The sequence below is a fragment of the Glycine soja genome, chromosome 6 (assembly GCF_004193775.1).
Source record: "Glycine soja cultivar W05 chromosome 6, ASM419377v2, whole genome shotgun sequence".
Lineage (NCBI taxonomy): Eukaryota > Viridiplantae > Streptophyta > Magnoliopsida > Fabales > Fabaceae > Glycine > Glycine soja.
The window spans coordinates 44,788,925-44,808,698 of NC_041007.1; the positions used below are offsets into that span (position 1 = coordinate 44,788,925).

Below are 19,774 nucleotides of genomic sequence, written 5' to 3' on the forward strand. Positions count from 1 at the left end.
CAACATCCTTCAAGTAATGATGTAATAAATTAACATAGTATTACATAATTACTTAATGGATTGAGATTAATGATATATATTAAAAGTCAAAATCTAAGAATATCATGTAATAAAAAAGATATTTTTAGATAACAAATTGAAAAAGAAATATAAACAAGTATAAAAAACATAATAATATAGTTATAAAATACTTAATTATATGAAGAAAAGAAAAAAAAGAAACGTATCTTTATGAGTCTCTCATCCTTGTATGTATCTGAGTGTGTAAAACGCATGCAGGCACACACTGTACTTGATGCAGAATACATATGTCTTGGATCACGAGCCTGTTTGGTGGCTTTCACACTATCATGGACAATTTCTCAGGCTTAGGCACTGCCTCTATCTTTCTCTGACATAATTTTTCTAGGAGTGCACTATATTGTTGTTTGGTACCCTTGTCTCTACTGCATGCATGCCCTTCTCGTCTCTCGATCCCTATGTCCAGCTTTCCATTTCATATGTCAAGTTGTTTTCACAGGGCCTAATAAAATAAAACGCCTTCCAATGGAATGAATACTCAAGAAGATGCACAGTGCAAATTCAACTACTTGAGCAAATTGCTTTCCCCATGTCACATAACTCCGTGTTTGGATAGAGAAATTGAAAATTCTGCGAAATTTTAAATTTTAAGAATTTCAAATACTTTAATTAAAATTTTTTATTTTTAAAATTTTGTGTTTGGATAAAAAAATTAAAATTATGAGGATGAAAAAAGAGAAAATATCGTTGGTGTGTTAGCTATACGTATTCCTATATGCTCACACCCGATCGATATTTTAGGAGTTCAGACGGTATTTCTTGAAAAAGACGATAAGAAGAGAATTTCAATTTCTCACATTTTAGAAGGAAATTGAAATTCCAGATTTTTAGTTGTTTAAAATTCTGTTTTAAAATTCCAAAATAAAAAGCATCCAAACAATGAATTCTAAATTACAGAAATTCAAATTCTCTAATAAATTATTTTCCTCAGTTAAAATTCTCTATCCAAACATACTCTTAAAGTAATAGAGTAAAGTTCTTTTCATTTCACTTTCTCACAATCATTTTACATATAACTAGGAGAGGGATATATATATATATATATATATATATATATATATATATATATATATATATAAATATATATATATATATATATATATATATATATCATATATAAGAAGATAAAAAGATAAAAACTTAAATTAATTAGTAAATGTGAGATTTTTTTAGTAGCAAAAAATTTAAATGAATTGAATTGTAGATACTTACTATCATAGAATCGGGACAGAACCCAATCCTTTTAAGAGATATAATTATGTTTTTTTATTAATTAAATTAACTTTTTGTTGGCTTAAAATGTGAAATATGATTGAAGATCCATAAATAGATGTTATTTGATACTTTTAACTCTTAAGCACTCTTTGTGTATTTTTTTTTATCAGATCATACCATCAATTATATTTACTACTTCTCTCTCCTATTTTTATCTCTCTCAAAAAAAAAAAGGTATATATAAAGTAGAGATTTCGTGTATATATATATATATATATATATATATATATATATATATATATATATATATATATATATATATATATATATAAAGTAGAGATTTTTTTCTGATTATTTTTTTTTTCATTGTTAATTGTGTTCTGTTCTTCCATTCTTACGAATCATTTTCTAAACTCATTTTTTTTCTTCTCAGCAACAGAAATATTTACTAATTAAGAACAATGGGGGGTATACTCAAACGGTCAACCCTTACTTACTAGAGTTTACTAAGATCGATCACTTGACAGAAGGTGAAAAGAGCATGAAAACTCGCAGCACCTGATAAAATCCTATGTTAATATATATCCCAAGAATGAATTTCAACCTTTATGCGATGACTAATAATGCAGCCCAAGATGCACAGGCTCGATCACCATAATATATCTTCAACATGCTAGTTTTCTTCTTCGAGGTTAGTCATGATATTTTATAGGTCTATGGAGAAATAATAGGCAGGGATCCAAGTATATATGATAATATGTATTTTATTAAAAAAAATATACACACAATTTCATTAAAAATAATATATCTTATTAAGTATAAAATACTTTTTCTACTCATAACTATATATAAATAAAATATTACATGCGAGTAAATATATTTTTTAAGAAAATTGAATTTTTGTTAGTTTTAATGTTTGAAAAATTTAAAATTTAGGAATTAAGGAATTTTAGAAAAGCCGATAATATAAGTTATTGCTAAAATAATTGGATTTTTTTTTCTCCTCACTTTGTAATTGTCTGAATTTTTTGGATTGATCCCTTGGGGCACACTGCAAAACAAACCCAGGGTCGATCCTGGTCTTCTTAATTATAGGCAATAGATATAGAAAATTTTGTTATATTTTTTTCTACGTGTTGTTATTTAGTCTATTTGGCCTATGCGGCGTGATAACTTAAAAGATCTTAGACTAGTTATTTGTTAACACATATTTACTTATTTTTAATTGGAGTAGGTTAATAAGTTATAAGTCAAAGTTTTCTTAAAATACATTGATGGTATAGCTTATTAAACAGTATAGCTTATTAACGTATTTTAATTGGAGTAAGTTAATAAATTATAAGTTAAAATTATCTTAACATACACATACATTAATAAGTTATTTGCTAACATATACGTGCATATGTTTGAAAATGTTTACAAGATTTCTTACACTCACTTTTTAGTTGGTGTACGATAAAAATCTTATTATAACTAGATATTATTTTAAAATATACTGCGATGTAACTTGTTAGTACGTGTATCTTAACTAAAAACAAGTAAATATCTTAGCAAATCTTATATATATGTATGTATGGCAGTGGAGAGGACAAAAATAACATAGGACAAATGTACAAGTTACAAGATTATTTTTTGTCTTATATATTAATATTATTTGACGAATAATAGAATAATAGACTGTACAAATAAAATAATATAAAATTTATTATAATATCTAATATTAATTATCTTAATATAATTTATATCAAATTTAATGTGTTTATCAAACTAAAATAAACAGAAATTATAATAATAAAAAATATAATGTTTCCTTTTAAAAAAAATTATCTTGATTAATTACTATTTTTCAGTTACTAAAGATATAGAAATAAGAATATATATGCTTTTTTAATACTTCGTATTTTAGACAAAAATTATTTATGATTTTATGATTAACAAAAATTAGAGATTCAAAATATTTATCTTGTTGAAGTACCAAATTGTTAAATAAATATGTATGTACATTGTTGTGAACTTGTTCCATTGTAACATAACTCCGATCTAGTAGTTAATTAGAAGGAGTGATTTAATGACAGTGTTTTAGAATCAAAACCTATGGCCGGGCTACATTGTCTGAATGTCAAAATGGGCTTTGTCAATATTAATGAGCATTAATATCTGATAACAAAATAAATAAAAATCAAGTAAAGGTTAGAAACGTCCGAAAAAAAAAAGAGGTTAGAAGCGTTAGAGTGAAACAAATATATGCTAATTTAGCTTTAGGTGTATAGCTAATGCAGCAAAACTAATGTGAAGTTATTCCCAACTGATAAAAAAAACTAATGTGAAATTGTGAAGTTTAGCATGTCACTATATCGCTTTAAAAAAGCATGTCATTATTTATTTTTTCCGCATCAAAATGTATCAATTGGTACTTTGAAGAATAATCCATATGATCAATAAATCAATAAAAAAAAACAAATATTGAGTATTTCCTGTCATAGCCTTAATTAATCTATATATATGTTCATGATTTAACATTTATCATGTCTAAAGTAACATTGACATTGAGATCAAAATTGGACATCTTGAAGAAAAACAATATTGTTATCTATAATCTAAGTAGACACTACAATATGTCAAATAAGACGACGAACATAACACTTTTTTTAAGGTAAAAATTGATGATATGATCAGAAATATCATTAAGTAAAGTTACCGATTATCTAAAGCATGCATACAGCATACATTATGTTCCATGTCCTTTATAGATATCATTGGACAAGATAAAAATTGTCAATTTACTTCTCTTAAAATAAAGAGTTTTCTATATCAAATTAATTTTTTTTACTGAATTATATCAATTAACTTATAAAAAATAACTTGTAAGCTGTTAGAGTAGTTTACCCGCTAATATAATTTTTTTTCGCCAACAAAAAAAAAACTGTATATTAGAGTAATTTATCAAACACGCTCTTAATAAGAGAAATAAGACAATAGCTGAAAAAAAAACCTAGCATTATTAATTGTTGCTGTACTGTTAACGCATCTTTTTATCATATAATTATATTTTTAAAAATATTTTGACTTCCTTTTCTATTTATTTTTTTGGTATAAACTATAAATATCTTTTATAAGATGATATGGGATAATTTTACTCGAGCGGAGAGGATTACTTTATATAAAGTATAAATGTTGTTTATTATATATATACAATATGTTTTTCTTAAGGAATTGGTTTTTGATTTTTATCTATTTATTTTAAATTCGTAGCATTGTAATACAAATTTTCCTAATTAAACCAACGAGCAAATTAAATAAAGAGAGAAGGAATAATTAAAGGAAAAAAAAAAGTAACCGAATTGAAAAGAACGACAAGAAAAGAAAATCTTTCTGTGTAGCTTTCGCACGTTTTGTACCATCCAGCCTTATCCAACTTTTTATCTCGTCCTCATCATCTCATCATTCGTGATGTAAACTCTACGTGAATTGCTTAGCTTTAAAGGAACGTGCATTTACCTTTCTCTCATGTAATTAACTAATTATTACGATCTTCATAAAATTGATCATTGAATCAAGGGTAATAATAATAATAAAAAAAAAACAGAGAGCTCGCACAAGAATATTGCATGATATAGAAAAGGAAGTCATATAAAAAAACAGAAAAAAAAATTAAAGACAGTCTTCAATTAAAAGAATAAAAAGAAATGAGCTTTTAAAAAAATAGTCAATCATATCACCAAATAGGTGGATTAACTAATATTGAGTTATTTTAACTTAATCATGTATTGGAATCTTGAGTAATTGTATTAATTACTTTGAGGGAAAACACAATTACAAAACTACATTAATTATATTTATTAATAATTTTCTATAATATCAAATATCATGATAAAATAAAGCTACAATCACAATTTACTTAAAATCTTCAATAATTAATAGAAGTATAAACTCTCTGTCAAAAAAAAAAAAAATAGAAACTCCTTAATAGTGTAGTTTAATTTTTTGTTTTCTTTCTTTCAACTCCCACTACTTTAGACTCCAAAATCATCATGTACATGTCATAGTAGAAAGACTTGGGTAGCTGGTGATTAACCAATTAAGTGGCTAGCTAGGAGGCAGAACTTCCACAAAAATTATTTGATATTATATTAAAAATATAAATGTAAGGTGAAATTTTACATCATGTAAAAATTAATGAGAAGATTAAATATCATATAAGTAAAGACAATATTTATAAATCTAAAATTTAAGGTTTTGGATTAAATTTTGGTGTTAAATTTATTTATGTGGTTGTTTTTATTGATGTAAATTTTCGTGTTATTTATTTCTCTCGATTGCATAATTATATAAGTAAGAAAAAAACTTATAAATTTAAGTCTTAATATTATGGATTAAAGTATGATATTAAATTTATTTATATGAATATTTATGATCCATCAATATAAATTTCTTTGAAATTTACTTCCTCTATTTCTCAACGCGTGCATATATATATATATGAAAAGGGTTTGTTGCATATCCAGCACAATTCAGTCATCTCATCGTAATTAAGCTCTTTACGAGTCCATTTTTTCCACAGTTATCTTATTCTTAAATTTGTATATTTTCCTTTTTATACTGACATTCAAAGAAAAGAGGGGGATCGGAATAAAAGAAAATGAAAATTTCTCAATCTTTTTGCTAAAAGTGTTAAGAAGAAAATAGATCAAACGCGGGTGTATGTAGGACGTTTTGTTTCTTTTGTTGCCTAATCTATGTTAGTGTAAAAAGTTGATACAATGTATAGAAGACTAGCTCAGGTTTAAGGGTTGAAATAGACTGAATAAGGCTTTATATACATACAAAACCTAAACTTGACTCATTTATCTGAATATTAGATTTTTTTAAGGTGTTACACGACCTTTTTGAAAGTTTAAATATAACCTAAAAATTTATGTAGAAATTTATTTTATTGGATATTATTTTTTATTAAGTAAAAAACATTAAATGTTTCATATTACAATTCTTTGTATATAATTAGGAAAATCACGCGATCGATCTAACTGAACATGCATGAAACAATAGCGCTTATAAATTACGATACTCAAAACACTTTATAATGTTAGGCATCATTCCTAATATTAATAAATTGTAGACCACTAGACTAAATTAATGTGATTTGACTGTTTCCTAATTTTACGAAATCTAGTTTGATTTATAAAAAATCTATAAACTATAAATTTCTAAATTTTACTATATATATATATATATATATATATATATATATATATATATATCTATTAATAAAAATCTAAATTTTACTCTCTAAGAAACCTGTAATACTCAGTCACACCCAATATCTCACTAGCATATCCTTTCCCTTGAAAGAACCCTTGTCTTCAATGTCTAAGTTAGGGAAGGTTACACTAGAACACCCCAATTAGCAGCCTCGTACAAATCTAACTTTCCACTAATTAATTAACCAAAAATTCAAACGCGTGCTCTTCTTTTTTAGCTCATGAATGCCCGAGACAAAACTGAAAATCAATCGTTTTTTATTGGTCAGCCTCTTTCTTCTTAGATTCCATTTGTCAGCATCCATGTATACTTTGTTTCTCCATCAATATGTATTCAGTCCCATTGATATATATATATCCCCACCCTTTGCTCATGTCTAAAGAAATAATGATTGCATAGCAATAATATTATTGAATAAACCAACTATTTTCATCCTATGTTTTTTGTCCATTTGGAAGAAAATTACCATATATTGCTAACTACCCCTTCAGTCAGATAGTTTAACAACTTAATTAATCACAAGTTATTGCAACTGCAATCATTTATCCCTTAAAAAAAGTGTTTTTTTTTTTTTATATAAGCCATTATGTGTTTATGTGTCTCTTATAAAAGGGGAACTAGCTAGATGCGAAACTTTTGTTGTCTAAAAAGACTAAAAAAAACTTGTAATATTTAAAGGGACTATTAACAAACAAAAATAGCACATAAGAAAAACAAAATTTAAAATTAAAACGAAAAACTAAATAAGAAAATTGTGATAATTAGAAGGACTAAAACCGTATTTAAATTATATTTCAATTTATATATATTTCTCTCATCATAACTTGTAATAAATTAGAAGGGACTAAATTAGTTTCATAGTTAAACAAATAGGGTCCTACTATCAATGAGTTTTAGGACAATGTATAAGAAATCAAAACTATAAAAAATATTGAGAAATGTAATATTTCATATTAATTACCAATACAATTTTATTTAATATTATTTTTCTATTTATTAATTCGTTAACTATATATATTAAGCTATAAGAGACATGTAAAGATAATTTTATACGTAAAATATCATTAATTTGTTATAAGAAATTGACAAGAATGTCAATTAAATGTAAGTCTGCTAATATATCGTCCCATGTGGTTTTTGGGGTGTCGCGTATAGTTTCGAATCGAATAAAATATAGATGATTCTTTTAAATATTTATAGTATATATTGTTTAAAATAAAAATATGGTATGTGTATTGTATTTTAGTTTTGAAAGGGAAATAATTGAAAAAGAAAATTGTAATAGAGAAATAACAGATATTTATATTTTCATAAAATAGCATGCAATGAACAAGTATATCTAAAGAATTTTATCAGAAAATTTTCTTTTGGGAATCACGCCTTAATTAGTTAATCAATTTTAAGAAAATCACATGTCTAGTCTAGCATATAATTAAAAAGGAGGTTAAATGTATTATTATAATGTTAAGTAACTACAAGATAATTTATGTTTCAACTTTCAAGTTCTGGTTTGTCCCGAAATATGTGCAGAGAAAAACAACCAAATACTCCCTCCGTCGTGTCGTCTCAGAATAATTGTAGTTTTACTCTTTTTGAAAAAATATTCAAATTTATTGATATTCTCATTTTTCAATCAGATATTAAAATATTTATTTTAATTTTATTTTGTAATAAATGATATTATCTTTAATGATTTAATAATATATTTATTGAAATTGAAAAAAATAAGAATATTCTAATAAATATTAATTATCTTAAAATACTTACTTTTTTATTTATATAAAAAAATCTTAAATATCAGTTGTTTTGAATCGAATGAAATATCCAGTAACTCATAGAGCAAAGTTTTGCATTGAATTGCTGGTCATCAGGGCATACATGGAGAAAGTTTGCATGATTTGTTACTATTATCTTCTCTCTTTTCCTTTTCCTTTTGTTTTTTCTTTCCCTATTACCAAAAAAGGGATCAGCAGGCTCGTTAAATGCATGCGTCGTATTTTGAGAGTGGGTTTGAGTCTCCTATTCTAGTAGAGCAAACTTTCTCTCTTTTCAGTGTTCAAGGAAGCATGCATGATATGAGTTGGTAGAAAAATTGAAGAAGAGCATCATCATAATGAGAGTGCATGATATAGGTTAGAGTTAGAGGGTGTATGCTGTTCTTTTTTAGAGGAATCACTCATTTCTTAACATAGAGGCAAGGAACCCAACAAAATGTTACATGTCATTGTCAAAGCATTCAAAAGGCGTGGGTGGAAGAGATGGCCATTGATAGTTACATGTGTATTATTCATGAACTTGCATACTCATAGCTCATCACTAGCAACGTGGGGTTGTTACAGTTACCAAAGAGGTTAAAGTGTACATGCATTAGGAGAGAAATTTAGTTGAATATCAATATTGTGTGATATGATTAACAGATAATTATGTCCTTTTTAATTATGTGGATATTGTATATGTATATGGAATAATGTCTCTTAAGAGATATCAATTTTTTTTTAAAATGAATCTTGGTATCTTAAGAGATTAATTCTTGACTTTTGATTAAAGATACTTAGGATTCATTCAAAAGAGAAAGTTGAGGGGTAAGTTAAACTTCCAAAAAAGAAATATATATATATATATATATATATATATATATATATATATATATATATATATATATATATATAACTGCAAGGGAGAGCATTGTGACATGCATATGGTCTCTTAACATTTGCGTTTGTGGGGCTAAAAACTACCAAAAGATCTTTAATTTCTTCTCTGACCTGACCCTGCCACGCTTTGCAGAAGCATCCACGAGCTTTTTCAATAGGCCAAGGTACCTTTTTCCCCCCTCACTCTCTGTCCATCAATTCATTTGCTGTAAACCTTTTGAGCCATGTGATATACCCTCACCTCAAAGTTGAATAAATCACTAGATGAATGTTTTCTAGTAGTTTGTGCTTTTACCCTCCTTGTACAAAAAAAATACTATTCTGCATGTTAATTCTTCTTCAAAATTTGAGTTCTCATGTAGAGGATATCATCAGTTAACTTATACCAATCTACTGATTTACCCTTTATCATATCCTTTTTACTCTATGTAGATGAAGAGCAGATAGATAAAGATTACCATAGGTCATCACATAAAGAAGCATGAGTAATTAACTTAAGCTTTTTGTTTGTATATATTCATTCATATGGCTTTGTGAGTGGGTAAAAGGAATCTGAAAGATTGCAATTGCAGGTGTTGGCATTTTGGGACCATCAGCAGTGGCAGAATTGTCACAATTCAAAGCCTGTGGACAGCTGCAGCAGATGAAGGACTGCAGGCAACTATAGTTAAGAGCAACAGCAAGTAAAGCAAAGTGTGTCTGCTTAAAGAAAACCTATGAGAAAACAAACCCTTATATGAGAAATAAATAAGAGAGCCCCATATAGGAAGAAAAAAGTGAGATAATTTGAAAAAAGAAAAAAAAAACTGGATTTCAGTGGGAATCAGCATCAATCACTTTTATTTTTATCAATGTTAGTCATTTATTATTAGTTTTTTTTTAGTAACGGAAATCAAACTAAGACCTTTTCCTTCCAACCTTCTCCTTTTTATCACCAAATCAACGTTATAACTCAGCATCAACCACTAAGCCCTATACAAAGTGCGCATGACTCACAACAACAAAACTTGATCAGCACACACAACACATCTCATTATCAAGTATCTCAAAACCAACATCAATATTATGCTGAAGGCATAACAAGTAGTTCCCACCTACTTTGAACCAAGCCAAAAACCACACAAAGCACAATAGAGGAGGAACAACAATCACAAAGGGCATGAGGACCAATGTAGGAGATATTGTTCAAGTAGAAGGAGGGCACATTGTTAGGTCCACAGGTAGAAAAGATCGCCACAGCAAGGTGTACACATCGAAAGGGCCACGCGATCGTCGCGTTAGACTCTCGGCACACACAGCCATTGAGTTCTATGATGTTCAAGACAGGCTTGGCTATGACAGGCCAAGCAAGGCTGTGGACTGGCTCATCAAAAAGGCAAAGACTTCCATTGACAAGCTTGCTGAGCTTCCTCCTTGGCATCCACCTACTAATCATGAGGAAGAAGAGCAGAATGATGCTGCAGGATCAAGTGGAGTCATAGCCATTGAACAACAACAACAGCAACAGCAGCAGCAGCAGCAACAACAACAACAACAACAACAACAACAACAACATCAACAGCAACAATCAGAGTCTTGTGGTTACAACTTTCAGCTCCAAAGGCAATTGGGAGCCTTCATTTCAACACATGTTGACACTGACCACATCAATTTCCAAACCAACAACAACAACTCCTCAGAAGATCTTGGCCTATCCCTCCATTGCTTCCAAGACCACCCTGGCCTTATTCAGTGGCAATCACAACAAGAAGGTGCAAATCAAACACCTCCTTCAAATGAACACCAAATCCAGCAAACCCCTTTTGCCGGATCAACCCCAGTTGGGTTTGAGAACCATTATCAAAGAAGTGTGACTTGGAACAATGAAGCAACAACCACAGATCATGTCAACAGGTTGGGGTTCTTATTCAACTCACAGCCTTATGCTTCAGCTTATGCTCAAAGTGGGGGGACCCTTCAGTCCAGTTTTTCATTTCCAATGACTTCTTCCTCTGAGCTTCACAGGCCTCAGCCAGTGAACCAACCTTCTTCAATCTTTGGCAGCAGGTTTGTGTCTGATGGATTAGCTGGTTTCTGCATTCCAGATAGAATTCAAGGTGTGGAAGAGAATCATGGAGTTGCTTCCAATAGGCCTTCTTCTTCTCCTAGTTCTATCCACTGACCCCAAACTAAGCAATGCTTTAGTCTTCCTTTCAGGTATTCCACTCATAATAGAGTAATGTTATATCTTCTTACAGTATAGTTTTAAATTGCGGTTGTGGTGAGCCAAAAAACCTTTAAACTGTAGACAATTGCGGGAAAATGCGACTAATGCAGTTGCAATTACGGTAGTGATACGATTGTGGAATTTCAAAATATTTTGACGTTATGACCGCAATTACAGTTGCAGACCGCAATTTAAAACCAATTCTCACAAATCTTCCTACTACTTTATATGAAGAAAGTATTAAGTGAAAACGTGTTCAGTACTTATTATACAAAGGAAGTAGAAGGACTAGTTGGAAGATGTTGCAAGAAGATTTAAAATTGTTTATTAGCAATTTCCTCTGATAATATTAGCACAGTTGTCATATTTTGCTTTTTATGGAACAAAAAAAACTAGGCAAAGCAATTTCCCATGTAAAGCTTCAAATCAAGTAACAAAGCTATTCATCCCCCTCCCCAATAAACTACTCTGTTAAATTTCTCTCATGCATCTTACTATATGCAGGAGTGTTCTCTACCAGATTTGAAACCGAGTGAAGATTCAATAGGCACATTGTTATGATCTACAAAGATTTCCTTTCAATTTGGCTTTCCTTTTTTTGGCTTTTAAATTTAAAGTTAGTTCCCTTGATTCAACCCTTGCTATCTATATGTATAATTTTATATTGATGAAAATGACCTTGTGCTGAATTTGGTTTTGTAGTCCTCTCACTGTATTGTGAATGTTATTTCAGAATAACATATTTCATCTGATATCTACATGTCCATTCTTGGCAAAGAATCACATCCAAAAAAACAGAATCTCAAGTGATTTGGACTTGTTCTCTCTTGTGATAGGAAGATAATATGACTTCCCTTTGGCTTGCCCCTCAAGTACATAACCTTTAATGAAACATTTTGGAAGTCAAACATTTCCTTAAACCATTTGGCAGTAACAGTATATATTTGTGTGTCAGCTTCAAGTTCACTCAACAGTACACTACTATCATTGAAAACTATAAATTCCATATAATGTATGCAGATTAGTTTTTATTTCTGACATAAAAGGGCTGACACCCCCTTTGAATTTTGCATGTTACTAAGCTTTGAGAAGTAGTTTCTTGAAATTCATCTCTTTTTTCTTCCTTTTTTTGCTCTTTATTTGTACATTATTCATACATGTGGTTGTTGAAGCTAGCAACAGAAATAATGGTCAGCATCCCTCATGATGAGTACACCCTACACATAACTGTAGGCTTCAACAGCATATTACAATGAAACTATGCGACTTAATTTACCGAAGAAAAGTTAAACAATAATAAATTTGAAGACTCGGCGTTTCAGGCTATTACTAGCTACCTATACATTGTTTATAGTGTGTTAATGTCGCTCTTTACACAAAAGTCAGGGTTGGCATGTAGAGCATAGGAATATGAATGCTGAATGCTGATCCTACAATTCTAGAACTTCTATTGCGCTGACTTGCATTATATCAAAACTTTATAAAGGACCTTGAATTTGTTGTAATATATAGGATGCTAGGAATCTATGAAACAACTTAATGATGGCTCATTTGTCTATAACTTTCTTAGTATAGGCTAACGTTGGCATATATGGAACATGTGATTCTGCAACTCTGGTAGCGTGTGATAATCTTTCACATACTTGCCAACGTAATTAGCAATGAAAATTCTTGTTTCTCTTAAATCACTCCCTAATACAAGTTGATGATTGCATAAGTGATAAGTCCATAACTAATTCTAGCAGATAGAGATCCAAAAGATACACTGATATTTTTTTATCATGTGGAACTTAGTGTATTGACTTGTCAAAATGATATTGGAGATATATAATTTCTAACCAGTAGTTGCAGACCTATTACTAGTTATACTAGCTTGTTTCTCTGTGCACTAAAAAGAATGCATCTTTTGTTCATAATCAATCATTTTTAAGTTTTTTTTTTCTATATTAATACCCATGAAGATCTGAGATATTGCTACATAATGAGTGTGCTGAACTTTTGAGAATTTATTCTTAATTTATTAGATAAAATTAATACTTTTGTTCTCTATTCTTTTTTTTTTTTTCATTTCATTCTCATCATCCAAAGTAAAATAGTAAGGAAGTAATTGCCAGATTAAATTATGAAGGACTAATCAGAAAGTGAGTTAATTCTTTGAAATGATTATAAATATTTATGATTAAAGGAAATAACATGCGTGGATAGAAAGGAGTTTTATAGATAAAATTGATGTAAAACTAATATATTAAAATGTGCTTCATGTTGTCAATTAAAATAAATTTTATCACCCTTTTATTTTTAAAATTTTACCACCAAATTTTTAATTTTTGCGCATTGTATCATCACTAAAAAAAAATGAATGATTTTGACTTTTGACATTGGTTTAATTATAACCGATGTAAAAAAGTTATTTTTTATGGGTTATAACTACGACTGATCTAAAAAGTCACTTTTTTACATCATTCATTACTAAACCGATGTACAAGATTTTGTAAAAGTGATTTTTTACATTATTTTGTTATTTATGTGATGATAAAATGTACAAAAATAAAAAAATTATGATAAAATTTGAAAAATGTTAAAAATTGGATGATATAATCCGTGGAAAAAATGAGTGATAAAATCTATGAAATTATGAAAATCAGGTGGTAAAATGTGCAAAAATAAAACTTCAATAATAAAATTTATAAAATAATTATTTAAATTTATTTATTTGTAGGTCAAGTTACTATTCCTTTATTTTATTTTTCAAAATAATTGGTGGGTCAACACACAACCGGATAGATTCCACGAAAAAAAAACCCACAACCCACCATAGGCCATAGCGTTTGGGTTGATATTTTTAACCAAAAGCTATTTACTATATCCACTTTCCACTTTTGTTAAACATACACCCCTTTCTTCTTTTTTAAAAATCAAATTACTTAAATAATCTTTTCTTTTCAAACCTTATTCTCTCAAAAACAAAACATATTATCAAAATGAAACTTTTAAAAACATAAAGAACTAAAAATAAAACTTTCAAAAAAACTATAAATGACCAAAGTATAACTTTTAAAACTTAATGTGTAAAAAAAAATTAAAACATAACATACCAAAAGTAGCATTTAACCTAAATAAAAGTAATTTGTTTTAAATTTCTGAGTAAATAATAATTTTAAAAAAAATTTATACTTACGATAAAATAGTATTTTCATTAATATACTAATTTCTTTACTTTTTTTTACCTACTTTAAGTCAAATAATTTTTATTTTATTTTATTGTACTTCCCTTCAGTCAAACAACATTAGTTTTTACTTTATTTATACTTTAGTTACAACATCTTCAATAGAAAATTTTTAAATTTTAGAACTTTGTCACCATATTTATCACTATTCTTACTTAAGAGTTTAGGTTCTCGTATGAGAACTCATCTTTTTTTTTAATGTCTCTTTGTAACTAATTTTGAATGTAGAATCCAAAAAAATGATTCAATAATTCAAATTGAAATTTATCATTAAAATAAAAAATAACAAATTTTTTGTATTCAATGTAACATTATAGGACCCAAAAAAATAATCCAAAAATCCAAATAAATTATTCGAGTAAAGATGCTCTTTATCTTTCTTTCTTTCCTCACGTGTCCACTTCCATTTCCTGTTTTCGTTACTTACATCCAAACACGAGATTTTACTTTGCTCATAGTTTGAAGATATCCAACCAAATGTTTCTGAAAAATTGTTTTGCTTAACTTCAGTAATCAGAATTCAGATTGGCCTCGTAAAATGAAATACTTCTTATGGTAAGTAATTTCATTATTCCAACAAACAACTCCAGAAAAAGGGACCTCTCCTCTCTCACACACTTACTTTTTACTAATGATTGCTTTTTGTTTTCAGGCAGATGAAAGTGAGAGTACCAGCATGAAGGACATCATCCTCACCACCTATGAAAAAGCTTCAGGGCAAGCTATTAATTTGGTGAAGTCAGAAGTCTATTTTAATAGAAACACTCCTAAAGATACTAAGGAGATTGACAAGTCTTCTATCCTAGGAGTTTCAGAGTGCCTTGGAACAGGCAAGTAAGTATCTGGGGGTACCCTCTAGTGAAGTTAGCAGTGCAAGCCATACTAACCAATTGTATGAGTATCTTCCTTTTGCCAATATCTTTGGGGGAGGAAATTCAGAGAATGATCAACTCATTTTGATGTGGTAGTAACAAGAGTTCAGGAAATGGGATAAATCGGTTGAGGTAGGACCAGTTAGCACTGGGGGAAGAAAATGGAGGCATAGGATTCCTTCATTTCTATGGCTTCATCAACCTGGCCATGCTAACGAAGCAGTGGTGAAAATTTGTTTCTGACCTAGATGCTATGTTGTCTAGAGTCTTCAAAATATTACCCAAAATGGGTATTTTTGGATGTCAATTTAGACCATAATCCAAGTCTTGTGTGGGGTAGCATCCACGCTTCTTAGGTGGTGGTCAGAGGAGGCATGAGGTCGCGGGTAGGTAACGGTAGGAAGATCAATTTGTGGCATGACCTGTGGCTTCCAGACCCGTCAATTTTTTTTGTAACTTCCTCACCAGTTCTGGGTACTGAACATTTTTGTGTAGCTGATCTTGTTGATGATAGGGTCAAACATTGGAATATAGAGCTTGCTGGTAATTTGCTTCGGCAGTTTGATGTGGAAGAGATTCTTAAAATTCCTTGCTGCAATTATATGGGGGATGATGCTCTAGTGTGGAGTTTGGCCAAGGATGGGAGATTCTCAGTAAGGTCAGCATATTTTATAATATGGAAGTTCTTCAGAACATATCTCAATTTTCAGTTCCTGGTCACCAGAAGGTCTTATGGAAATTGTGACATTCCAAATAAAGCAAAACAGATTTTGAAGGATTGGCAAAAAATGCCCCCTGGTATGGTTAAATGTAATATGGATGCAGCCATTTTTGTTGACCAAGGTAAGTTTGCAATAGGCCTTTTCTTGAGGGATGATTCTTGGAGCTGTTAACTGGCTGACTCAAATGGGGTATGACAAACCTATTTTAGAGTCTGACTATGAAACACCGTCACCGACACGACACGGACACGAACACGTGAACACTTGTAATGTCTAAAATATAGAATGTAATACGGTGTTGTATCGGTGTCGGACACTGACACGGACGCGTGTCGGACACCGAACACGACAAAGAGCTGAGGTGTCCGTGCTTCATAGGAGTCGGATTGTAAAGATGTGGTAGAAGGAATCCAAGTAAATTGTATAGCAAACACTGAATGAGGGGCCATTATGGGGTTGTGCAAAGCAATCTTTTTGTCCAAACTTTGAGATAAGTTTCGTTATATAGCAAGCTAATTATGTTGCTCATCTTGTTGTAGATCTATGATTACTTACCATCTTGTATTGAGCATGTTATCTATCAATGAAATGAATTGAGTTGTTTTACTAAAATAATTAACTGAAAAAAACTTCATAGTTCTGTTACTATTTGTTTCACGCGATGAAAGGATACAAACAGTAAACGTCAATGTTTCAATAGTCAAAACTTTGAAAGAATGGGACTTTGTAGCTCCGATTCTCTCATTCGCACGTATTATCCAGAAATTCTTTGAACTTATATATTATTCTAAACTTTTCACCGCTAAATCAACGTTAATGGTTTACCAATTAAATTAGTTAAATATCTTATTATCTCACACGAGTATTAATTTTATAATTTTTTATATTATTATAAAAAAATATGTACTTAATTATACATTTTGATTAATAAAAATGTATGTTAGTATTTAAAATAAATTTAATTTGTTTTTATTATTATAATTATAATAAGTATTTATGACAATTTAATAGTATTAGTTATAAAGAATAATCGATGATTATTGATTAGAGAACACTTGTAAATTCATTATTTGATACATTCATTTTAATATATAACTAATAGTCTAGTATTACAGCTTGTAGAAGCACACATGCATTATCTTTATTTTATGTAACTAAAACTTATAATAAATAAATACTTAAAATATATATTAAATTTATGATAAATAAGTTATATTTTGCTATAAGATTATATTTAAAAAATTGAAGGAGATAAGATAAGTTAAAATCAAGAGGGAACATGTTTTTTCTTCACCTTCACAAAGGCATAATAAACCAACCAACACAAGAAACAGACATCCATTCCTCACTCTGTTCTTTCCTTACATAACAGAAATACTCTTTCTCTCTCTCTTTCAAAACAAAACCATGAATGTCTTCGACAACGATCACGATGAAGAAACATTTGGTCAATACCATAGCAACGTGAACAGAACAATATTGTACGTGTCCATGGTTTCCTTCGCAATGGTCTTGTTCCTCGTCTTCGTTCTCTACCTCTACGCCCGGTGCGTCCTAAGGGGCAGGTCCCGCCACCGCGCCGCCATCCGCCGCCTCACCATCGCCGCGCTTCACGTCTCTGACCTCGACGCCGTCGCCGCCACACACCGCCACGCCGAACCACCAAACTCGGGGCTCGACCCTGCCATCATAGCGTCACTGCCAACCTTCGCCGTCAAGGCAAAGGTTTTAGAAGGTGGTTGCAGTGGCGCTACGGTGGTGGAGTGTGCCGTGTGCTTGAGTGCTCTAGAAGGCGAAGAAAAAGCCAAGTTGCTTCCGAATTGTAACCACTTTTTTCACGTGGATTGCATTGACACGTGGCTGGATTCCCACTCCACGTGTCCTCTTTGTCGAGCCGAGGTCAAACCTCGGCTCGAACCACAGGACCGCGAGGGTCCTGTTGGTCTTGCTATCGATGGTGCACCTCCACTTGGTGTAGGTGTTGATGGTGGTGGTGAATCATCCAAAATTAATGGTTCTAATTCGCGGATAAGCTCGTTTAGAAGGATTCTCAGTAGGGAAAGATCTTCAAGAAGAATCCAACCCTCTGGCTATGATGATGAGGATGGTGGTGTTGATCAAGATTTGGAAAGACAGTGATTTTTTTTTTTTTTTAATTTGCCGTTGTTAGTTTTCTCATTGATGAACATAGAAGGGAGGTTAGTTGCTGGCTATGGTTTGGAGAGATGTTTGTTCAATACAAATTGGAATTTCTATCTTAGGTAATAGAAATGTATATTAGAAATCTGTTTAAGTTACTAAGGTAAATCTTCTATTTTTAATTGAATAACAACAAAAATATTTACAGAATTATGTCTAATTAAGTTTTTGTCTTTTGAATTTTTTCTTCTTCTAGTGCTTGATTAGTTGCATTAAAGAGATTTGGTGTTGAATAATCACCTTGTTGATTTGAAAACTGCATGTGAGAGCTTGGCTAATACTACATTAACTGGTCAAATTTTGTTTTTGTTATGAAGTTACAATTGTTTCTTTTGGTTTTTTGGTTCCTGCCGTGAGTGGTTGATTCTTTTAATTAATTGGAGGAGGATAAAATTTAGATGAAGTACTTAAGTACTGATTGTACTGCCTTCCAGTTAAAATTGGAGTTTTACTTCGATTTTCTGCATAACCAAAGTCTGTATTAGAAGATTTTATGAATTACCAAGATAAATCTTTAATTTTTATTGGAGAACAACAAAAAACGTACAGCAATAATATTGTATCTAAGTTTTCACAAAATAAAATGCTGCAGTCTATATTTGGATAAGGTTTTCAATGTCAATGACATATGTCTGAACATATTGTGCCAAGAACAAATTGTCTTAGCATATGACTTCTTCTGCTTTATAATTCCAATTATTCATGAGTTAGTTTAGAAAAATGAAGATTGTTCCATGTTAGGGGCAAGTCCAAAGCCTCAAATTAGAGGACAGGAACAAAGCTCTAGTAACACTCATTTTTCCACGCATCTTGCATCAACCAAACCCTCCATCTCTTTCTTTCTAATTTGCATTACATATAAATTAACCTTACTTTATTTGCTCAGATGTTGAAATAAATCTTATAGTAAAACGTCTTGGGTCATCTTCCACGTCCACATTGATGAATCATGTGCTTTGAATGTTTTGGCATAAAATTGATTTCTCCGATCACCTTATCATGTCCACACTCTGGTATAAAATAATTTTCTAAACCCGACAAGTCTTCATAGACGACTATTCTGGTAGTTTTTCTCAAAGAAAAAAGATAGAGTCGTATGTATATTCAGGATTGAACGCCTTAACGAATATTATGTTATGTACCACACGGTCAAACAAAACTAGCCTCATGATCACGTATATATGAAGAATAAATTTGTTGAAGTCAAGGAACCCCATCATGTACAGCAGTTTTCAAAAGAACTCTATTACTGTTACCACATTATTTGTTAGGTTGCTCCGTTTTCCTTCATAACATTGCTTGTTTTATCGATCCCACATTTCTTCCTCTTCTCTTCTTA

At 30.3% G+C, this 19,774-nt stretch overlaps 2 protein-coding genes across 2 annotated transcripts; both read left to right on the top strand.

The window, feature by feature from the left end:
- The first annotated feature begins 9,287 nt into the window (after positions 1 to 9,287).
- Positions 9,288 to 12,539, top strand: LOC114417142 (transcription factor TCP4-like). Its single transcript, XM_028382245.1, has 3 exons — positions 9,288 to 9,373; positions 9,782 to 11,405; positions 11,920 to 12,539. Exon 2 carries the CDS (start codon positions 10,369 to 10,371, stop codon positions 11,368 to 11,370), a length of 1,002 nt encoding a protein of 333 aa, XP_028238046.1. The 5' UTR covers positions 9,288 to 9,373; positions 9,782 to 10,368; the 3' UTR covers positions 11,371 to 11,405; positions 11,920 to 12,539.
- Positions 12,540 to 17,546: 5,007 nt separating this feature from the next.
- Positions 17,547 to 18,585, top strand: LOC114417143 (RING-H2 finger protein ATL40-like). The gene has a single exon (XM_028382246.1). It carries the CDS (start codon positions 17,644 to 17,646, stop codon positions 18,373 to 18,375), a length of 732 nt encoding a protein of 243 aa, XP_028238047.1. The 5' UTR covers positions 17,547 to 17,643; the 3' UTR covers positions 18,376 to 18,585.
- Positions 18,586 to 19,774: the final 1,189 nt, after the last annotated feature.